Source organism: Triticum aestivum, chromosome 6A (assembly GCF_018294505.1).
Source record: "Triticum aestivum cultivar Chinese Spring chromosome 6A, IWGSC CS RefSeq v2.1, whole genome shotgun sequence".
Classification (NCBI taxonomy): domain Eukaryota; kingdom Viridiplantae; phylum Streptophyta; class Magnoliopsida; order Poales; family Poaceae; genus Triticum; species Triticum aestivum.
The window spans coordinates 8,368,440-8,378,210 of NC_057809.1; the positions used below are offsets into that span (position 1 = coordinate 8,368,440).

The 9,771-nt window shown below is 40.6% G+C and overlaps 1 protein-coding gene across 1 annotated transcript; it reads left to right on the forward strand.

Annotated features, from left to right (window-relative positions):
• The first annotated feature begins 3,117 nt into the window (after positions 1-3,117).
• LOC123129272 (protein Rf1, mitochondrial) lies at positions 3,118-3,948 on the forward strand. The gene has a single exon (XM_044549502.1). The coding sequence runs from the start codon at positions 3,118-3,120 to the stop codon at positions 3,946-3,948; it is 831 nt and encodes a 276-aa protein (XP_044405437.1).
• The last annotated feature ends 5,823 nt before the right edge of the window (positions 3,949-9,771 follow it).

Genomic DNA, 9,771 nt, shown 5'->3' on the forward strand with positions numbered 1-9,771 from the left:
GGGCCCGGGGCGGTCGCCCCCCTGTCCCCCCATCAGGACCGGGCCTGAGTGTAGCACCCAGGTGCTCTGATAAAGTGCATTTCCCATGGCATGGATATATATTCTACACAATGTGCACACAAACAAAAGCAAACTAGCTAGTTCTAGAATAACATGACTGTATTTTGCTAGCATTAAAGGGTTGTAGCACTACAAGAAATATGTCAATTAGTGACCTTCTGTAAGTGACCCTGGAAGAATTGGTCATAGATCTATGACCATTTCAGACTAATTGGTCAAAAGCTGTTGGGGGGGGGGGCTCCAAAACCTTCCTTGCCTAGTTCAAAAATAATTCAACAATATTCATTTTCCTATTCTATTCAAAACAACACTTTATGAAGGAAGTACCACTTTGGCATGTCCAAATAGTATCCATTTTCTACGGTTCTTTCATATGCCCAAATAACCATCCTCCACCAAATGCCACCTCAATCCATTCATTATTTTGAGCACAGCTTCAACATTCGTATTTATGTCCAGTGTGGTACTTTGCAAAGCAAGTACCACCTAGGCTCCTCCTTTTGAGCTGAAAATTTGTGAAGACGGTATTCTTAGTAACTGATCATCCTTAGCAAAACTCACGCCCATTAGCCATGTACATTTCCCGTACCGCTAATCAAACACTTGTCTGCTAATTCATGTTTGAGCATCAATCGGTCTCCTCCTGAGAATCTTATGTTGTAATTTTCTTCCTAGCACCTACCTGGGGATGCCCAACCCACTAGACATGCCTGGGCTGCCCAGAACACAAGGCAACGCCATGGTCACGCGGTGACCACGCGGCGGGCATGCGAGTTTACGCGCTCTAGAGTTGGGGGCCTCGGCCACCGCCCAAACCTCGACGTATCGCCACCAAACCATTTATTTATGATTAAATAGGTACTTATGTAACTAGAAATGATTTTTGGAAAAAATAAATAGAAAACTATAGGCAGCTGCAGTTCAAATTTGACCCGCTTCCTGCTGAATCGGCGGAAATTTGTCTTTTTCACAAGAGGTGAATCAAAACTTTTTACGCCCAAACATTTTGTCAATTGTGCATTAAATATGTCCTAGTATTTTAGAAAAATGATTTGGTCCAATTTTGCAACAATTATTTGGGAGGTCCTTCACAAAAAAAACCTCCTTTTTGGCACTCGAAAAATGGAAAATGGTTTTTTCGTCCAAAGAAAATGAAAAGTTTCTTATGCAATATTGTTTGCCATTCCAATATGCACCCTTGTGCACAATATGAGATCATTTGAACAAACTATGCCATGAATGTGGCCATAAGATTGATCATTTGGCTTGAAAGTCACTGATCTCCACACGTGATAGCTCGTTTCTGAGAACAATTTTTTAAAATAATTGTCGTATTACAAGTTTGTTATTTTTCCTGGGAACTTGGCCACATATAATGACACAATGCGAAGTTTTGCCAATTTTTTGAATTTTTTATGGTCGTTTCAAAATACGGTCAAAATGGTGGGAATGACCGTTCCTAGCTAGTGGTTGAATCTTGGAAATTTTTTGGTGTTTTTCTAATTAAATAGATACTTATGTACCTATAAATGATTTTTGAAAAAAATAAAGAGCAAACTACAAGGCAGCTACAGTTCAAATTTGACCCGCTTCCAACTGAATCAGCGGAAATTTATCTTTCTCACGAGAGGTGGATCAAAACTTTTTACACCCAACCATTTGGTCAATTGTGCATTAAATATGGCCTAGTATTTTAGAAAATGAGTTGGTCCAATTTTGCAACAATTATTTGGTAGGTTCTTCACAAAAAACCCGCCTTTTGGGCACTCGAAAAATGTAAAATGGTTTTTTCGTCCAAAGAAAATGAAAACTTCTTTAGGCAATATTATTTGCCATTCCAAGATGCACCCTTTTGCACAATATGAGACCATTTGAACAAACTATGCCATGAATATGACCATAAGATTGATCATATGGCTTGAAAGCCATTAATCTCCACACATGATAGCTCGTTTCTAAAAACATTTTTTTGAAATAATTGCCGTATTACAATTTTATTATTTTTCCTGACAACTTGGTCATATGTAATGACACAATGCGAATGTTTTCCAAATTTTTTTTTGAATTTTTTATGCCCGTTTCAAAATGCGGTCAAAACAGCGGGCATGACCGTTCCTAGCTAGTGGTTGAATCTTGGATTTTTTTGGTGTTTCTCTGATTAAATAGATACTTATGTACCTAGAAATTAAACAACAAACTATGAGGTAGTTGTAGTTCAAATTTGACCCGCTTCCAACTGAATTGGCAGAAATTTATCTGTTTCACGAGAGTTGCATCAAAGCTTTTGACACCCACCCATTAGGTCAATTGTGCATTAAATATGGTCGAATGTTTTTAAAAAAATGATTTGGTCCAATTTTGCAACAAATATATGGTAGGTCCTTAACAAAAAAACTCATTTTGGGCACTCAAAAAATGGAAAATGGCTCTTTTGTGCAATGAAAGTGAAAATCCCCCAAATCAACATTGTTTGTCATCCCAAGATATACACGTGTGCACACTATTGGTTCATTTTAGCAAACTATAAGTGGTTAATATGTTGAATGTTTACCCTGAATTAGAGGGTGAAAATTATAAGAGAAACAAAAGAAAAAAAACTACCTAAGCTTATTTCTGATTGGTGGAATCACTTGTGGCTTGGATCGATGACTTGGCAAACATCAGTCCATCCATCCATCCACCCATCCCATCCCACGGCAGCAAAACCCCCCTCTCTCGCGCGAACCCCACCCAACCCCTCTCTCTCTCGTGCGAACCCTAGCGCTGCACTCCTCCCCCTTGCCGCCGCCACCTCTGGCGCCCGATCCTGGCAACCTCTGGCGGGAATCCTACCGTCCTCTTCTCACCCCCACCGCCGTGGATCGCCCTGTACCATACCTCTCCCTCTCTCCCATGGCGCCAAATCATTTTGTCTACAACATACTCATATCTGCATATGCTCAAGAAGAAACGGTTGGTGAGGTAATGCATATATTTACAAAAATGCGGCAGGAAGGATTGAACCCTGATGTTGCGAACTATGGAGCGGTAATAAACTTGCTTTCTAGTATTGGCCGAATGGATGATGCTATGTCCCAATACAATCAAATGATAACTGAAGGATTACTCCCTGGTATCATTGTTTTCACCCCCCTTATTAGTGGTTTCTGTTCTTGTGGCAAATGGGAGAAGGTTCCTGAACTATTTTCTGAGATGTTGGATCGCGGCATCTGTCCCAACACAGTGTTCTTCAACACAATTATGGATCGCCTTTGCAAAAATGGAAGGGTTATGGAAGCCCAGGATCTCTTCGACCTGATGGTACACATGGGTGTGAAGCCTGATGTGTGTACTTATAACACACTGATAGGTGGATACTTGTTCGTTGGTAAGATGGATGAAGTAAGGAAGTTACTTGACAATATGGTCTCAATTGGCTTGAAACCAGATGTTATCACATATAGCATACTGATTGATGGTTACTCTAAGAATGGAAGGATAGATGATGCATTGGTTTTTTCCAGGGAAATGTTGGCCGGGAAGGTTAAGCCTTGTGTTATCACTTTTAATATTATGATTGGTGCATTGCTTAAATGTGGCAGGAAGGCAGAAACCAAAGATTTGTTTGATGGTATCTGGGCCAACGGATTAGTGCCCGACGTTATTACATATAGCTTAATGATACAAAAACTTATTGAAGAAGGTTCTCTACAAGAGTCTGATGATCTATTCCTTTCTATGGAGAAGAATGGATGTGTTGCCGACTCCCATATGCTAAATGCTATAGTTAGAAGCTTACTTCGGAAAGGGGAGGTGCCCAGGGCTGGGACTTATCTATCTAAAATTGATGAGAGGGTGTTCACCCTTGAAGCTTCCACTTGCTTCAGGGGGGAAAGGCCAAGAATATAAGGGGTTACTCCCTGAAAAATACTCTGAACTGCTAATCGAGGCCTGAACTTTTGTTTGTCGGACACATCTCCCAATCTTTTCTATTTGCAGTACGTCTAAAATGAAGGTCACTTCTCTTACTAGTAATTCTGGGAGGAACTTGTACCCGTAGTAAATGTCTGACTGTGCGCTATTCTGATGAACGACTATCTGTGTTTCTATATGGCTGCCTTCTTTTTCAATGGGGCTGTGCATTTGGCCTCAACTAAGCTGCAAATTATATTAGTTTTTTCAGTCTTGATTTGACCTAATAAATTAATCTCAACGCCTTTTTCCTTGTCTGCTCTAATGATGGACATATACGAGATATTCACCACTTTATAATGTGAGAAGACCTTTGGCAATAGCCACCAACCATGATGTTTACCGCTGATCATGGTATGATGACGGCGTTGTGCCCGTGGACTCACTGAAGTTGCTAGCAGCAAGTTAGTTTCTATATTCCCTTTCTTCTTTACATTTGAATGGAAACATGTAGTATAGACCATTTTTGGGTGAACATTGATCCACATATCTGTCACATGATTATTCATCGAGTCCATTGGATATGTTATCAACTATATTTTTTGGTGAACTGATCAAAGGTCATATAGACCATTTTATTTCTATCTATATATCGAGAAGTATGTACAATATGTGCAAACAAGGTTGTCTCTCTTTAATGACGTATAAGTATTAACTTGTCCAACTTCTCTTCTTGTGAACTGGTCTTCAGGTACAGAGACACAAACTGAGTTATCAGATGCTCGCATCATTATTCTTGCTTGTTTCTGTTCAATTTTTGTGTGGTTTTACTAGGACTTTTGGGTGTTAAATACTTTCGACTCATGGGAGGTGATGTTTCTTCAATTTTTTGAAGAAATTTAGATCTGTCTGATTGTATTATTGTACAGCAATTCAACGAGAAAAATTTGCAGTGGCAATAAAAGTCATGTTTGTGTGATTTTCTCATGCCATTTACAACTCAGTTTTAAATCTTTGGTGTCATATTCAATACTTTTATTTCAGTTTGTACATCTTTGGTGCAACTCACAGTCCACCATTATTCAGATGACACTGGGGTGTTGCTCTGTTTTATTACATTATATATGTATAAACGTTGCTGGTGTATTAGGTACCTGCTCTTAATTTCATACTTGTGTGCTCTTTTCCATGGTAATCATTCTCTAATGAAGTCTACAGTTTGGTAGCATGCTCATAGCTTCATCATTCATCCTTGGTTGGCTGAAAATCTCAATCTCTAATATGAATTAGCAAGTTTCTTGCTGAGTTTGCTCTCCTAGCAATTCAGCACCACATTATACTGTAAAAGAGCAATAATAAGTTCTTTTGATGCAATATTGGGATAGCACCATAATACGAATTCCCATGCATGGAGAGGAAGGATGATGCTTGGCTTTTTCTCACACTCTTCTAGAACTGTTGCCACTTCCGGCTATCTAGGAGATCTTTATGAACAGCATAACTAACACAAATGAATGGTGCTGAAACTAACCGTGTTACGACAGTTGCTGGTGACCCTCTGTGGCTCTGCCTGTTGCTATCCATCAAACCGTAATGATTGACCATGGAATCGACACATCTGCCTCCATGTTTTCCAGAAGGTTGTGAGCACATGAGCCAAAATATGCCTGATAATTTGAACGGCGGTCAGAAATATAGCAGTATCTTTTGAACAGAGTGATGTTGAAATTTGGTCAGAGAAAATTGCGTCCATCCTTTTTTTCTGTCATGTCATGCATATTTATGGCTACATATGTTTCATGAAAGACAGTAAAATTGGAACTTTATTTTCGTGGGAGTCCTGCTAGTTCCTCTTCCCATGATGTAATAAATTCATTAGGTTTCATATGTAGAGTATTACTTGCTCTAACATATAAGTTATACATCAGCTGCTAACTCCCCTTTTTTGACATGTGCACCATATGTGCTTTGCTGATTGGGCAGACAAGTTTCTGAATCAACTTATGTGGTGATGAAGGCTTAGAATGTGCAGACTACAGGTGTAAGAGATGCTGGTGCTCTAGCGATCTGCGGTGAGTAGTACTGCAAATGACCACAAGCGATGGTAAGTCAAACTATCAAAACTATGTATAACTGATAAGAGCTTCTGAGTTGTTTAGCTTGAGAAACTGTTTAGAACAGTGGCACGAAAATTCATTGGTTTACAGCTTGTCAGACAGTTTTCTTCGAGGAAAATGACCAATAAAAAGATAAATAACGGTCACTCAATAATTAGTACTTCACTTCACTTGAAGAAAAACACTTGAGCAGGCAACAAAGGAGAACTATATATATAGGCACAAAGAATTAGCTAAGTATGTACATTGATGATGAGGTTAGATTAGAGCTTATATGGGGAACCTGGGGTTTGTGCTGAGTGCTCCCTCCACGGGCGCCATTGTGGCCTCAAGAGTGCAGTGCAATCTTCTTTATATGCTCCACACTTGCATGTGGCGGTCATGAAACCGCAGGGGAGGTTCTCGATTTCTAACCCCCCGTTCATGCTGTAAGCAGAATTCCTCAAGCATGGGAATCCCATTTCACCTATTAGTGTCTGAATTAGGAGAGCAGGTAAGCCTCCAAGGATGCAGAGGTCTTCATGCTTGACCCTCTGCAATTCGAACTGTAACTGCTTAAGGTTGACGAGGGAGCTCATCCAATTTGGAACACGCGGGAAGGTTGACTGTAACATCCAATTTTAGAGGCCAAGCGGAGCAGGGCACCATTCTTCCAGTAATAAGCTGCAATCACAATTCTAGATAGATCAAGGACGAAGATTATCTGTGCCTAGGTGATAGAGAAGATGAAATAGCTTTCATGCACACCTTTGTATCTTCAGTGGATTTTGATCATCGCTAAGATCGATATTCACCTTCCTCAGATTCTTTAGCTGCCAAAATCTTGAAGAAATTAAATTGGCTGCTTAACGGCTCTGACAGCATCTCTAGTGCTTGCATCTCCCCAATTCCTCCTTCAGGAAATTTAGCAAAGTCGCAAATGCTTGAACTCATCTAGAGAGGGGATTCCCCACAATAATCCCGATACTTGAAGTGATCGGGCATGAGAAGGCGAATCTCTGGAAAAGAACTGCTTTCCTCTGTAGCTTGGAGGGAGAATCGATGAATTGTGCTTCATATCTGATCAATAATTGGACCGGGAACAATATGGTGTAACAAAGTTCTCTTTGATTGAATTGGATATGATGAAGTCCATGACTGTATCATGAACTTGACAACTTTAAGCATTACTGTATTGGTCTCTCTTCATAGGCTGGATCAAACCTCAATTCACGAGTTCATTAAGAACACCTCTATCCTAACTCATGTACTACATATCTTCCTTCTCCATGAAAGTATCTTCCAGGAACCCAACTCCTTATCGGGTCCTTCATCTTAAAAGTAGTTCCTTCTGTGAACATACTGAGGTATAAACAGATATGTTTTCAGAAGAGTATGAAGATCACAGTAACAAAGTGACAAAATCATCATCATCTTTTCTGTGGTGTCTCTTGTTTCCAGTGCACAACCAACTGAATCTGCTCTTTAATTCCATAGATGCTTTATTTTGTCCATGTTAGCAAACCACACTAGATATGGCTAAGATCGCTAAAGGTAAGCCATCACATTTTTCTAATATTTGATCAAAATCTTCAGAGTGAATGGCAGCTGTCTTTAGAGTTGAAAAAACGTCGATGGAATATTTTTCTGGAATGCATCTATGGTCTTGCATTGTAAATATGACCATTGGATGATGACCCACATGAGTCAGCCACATCTTCACATGTGGCAGTGGTGATTATTTTGCCAAAATTGGTCATTGAGAATTGTATGCGTAATAACATAACATATTTCTCTTTGGCATATAACATCAATGCCAATTACGTAGGTGCACATGGATTTATGAGTGATATCACTGTGGCTTTAATGTGAATAGAAAAAACTGAAAATAAAATAAATACATTTGTTATTCTTGACAATGTACATGATGTGAAATAAGAAAACACTGTTCTTCTTGACAAAGTACCGTCAGTAAGGAATGTGACACTAGTGATTAAATGGCATAAGGCATGACAGGGCCACTGTATTAATGCCTCCAATCTTTGCGATGATGTTATTTTCTACATTTGCAAGGTTTCTAATTATAACTTTGGCCACTACTCTATCCAGTCCAAAATTTATGGCGCATTTTGATTTGCTAGGGAAAGTTTTTGACTTACAATTACTCTTAAGTGACAAACCATAATCATAAGTCAGGACATGGATTTGGTCATATCGCTTTTGTGTCACATAAACCGCATGTTAATGGAGTAATTATTGGTCAAAGTTTTATCCAGGGGAGTACAGAGTACATCACGGGGAAGTTGCGGTGGTTTTCCCATTGCCTCCCAGACCTTACACTAAAACCGGTTTCTCTTTCTCATAGTTACTTAACTTCAGTCTATGCAATGTCGATGCAATAACATAAAGTACCGGAAGAAAAGCACCATTCGCTTCCCCATGCATGTTTGATTATATACCGTGTGGATTTTTGTTTTGTTTCTGAGAAGATGCATCTTGATATGTGCACAATACTTGAACGAACAAGATGGGCATATATAAGCTTCAAAAAAAAAGATGGGCATATATAGCAGGTGCACGAGTAGAGTAGATGTTTTTTTGTGGTAGAGGGTAGAGTAGCTGTCAATTAAGCAGCAATAAGGGCGTGGAATGCCTATGCTATAGTTATACCTGGCCATGGGATACCCGGCCTAGCCGGCCCAACCCGGACCGAAAAAGCCCAACCTGATCCAGCCCAGTCTTTCCCGCGGGCTGGGGTTGGGCCTGAGTTTTGAGCCCAAAAGACATGTCGGGCCAGGACTTGGCTTGGCTTTTTTTCATTTTAGGGAAGTGGCCCAGCCCGAGGCCTGGCGGGCTTTTTCACTGACGGGCTAGGCTTGGGCCGGGAAACTAGGCCCGGGCTAGGTATTCTGCCTCGGGCTTTGTTAGGCCTGGCCCGACGGATGGCCAGGTATAGGCATGGTGCATTTACAAGGAATTATAATGGTTTGTAATTGTGGGTGTACAACAGTTAACAACACTGATACATACTACCGCCCGGATCTCCATGTCTGTGGTTGGGACTTGGGACAGAAAGAGGGAGTGTAGCACCCATGTGCTTTGATCCAATTAATGTATTTCCCGAGCCATGGATATATATTCCACACAACCAAAAGCATACTGGCCAGTTCTAGAATAACATGAGTACATTTTGCTAGTGTTAAAAGATTGTAGATAGGAAATGCAAAGGCGCTAGAAGCCTAGAGGGATGAGAATTGTGAAACAACAACCATTTGGGAGTAAGAGGTATCGGGAACAAGAGGAACATCCACCTAAATGTGTGCAGGTTGCAGGGCCCAATGTAGGCAATAACTCAACAGCGAGCTTGAGCACGCCCTCGCTGCTGACAACCAGTAGTTAGAACACGCTACCGCTGCAAATGACCGAAAGGTACACAAGACACTACGAGTTATGACAACTTGGTGCTGGAGTACACTTGAGTTCAAGAAAGTGTAGCAGAGTCGGTTGTAGCCACAACCCTGACGCCGCTGAGTACTTAGTGGCGAGAGCAGGTCCTGCAAGAGCTGGTTTGATTTGCTTCCGAGACAATCCTACTTAGAGCTAGCAAAAGCTGGCCTGATTGATTCTTCTCCGACGGGCTGGTCAATTCAATCTACCGGTAGCTAGAAATGTACACAACACGGCGCAATTATAGACACACCGACGAAACATGTATGGTTGTTTC

Excerpts from the sequence above, each read along its gene's own strand:
- LOC123129272 (XM_044549502.1), top strand. The coding sequence starts at position 3,118 with ATGGATGATGCTATGTCCCAATACAATCAAATGATAACTGAAGGATTA.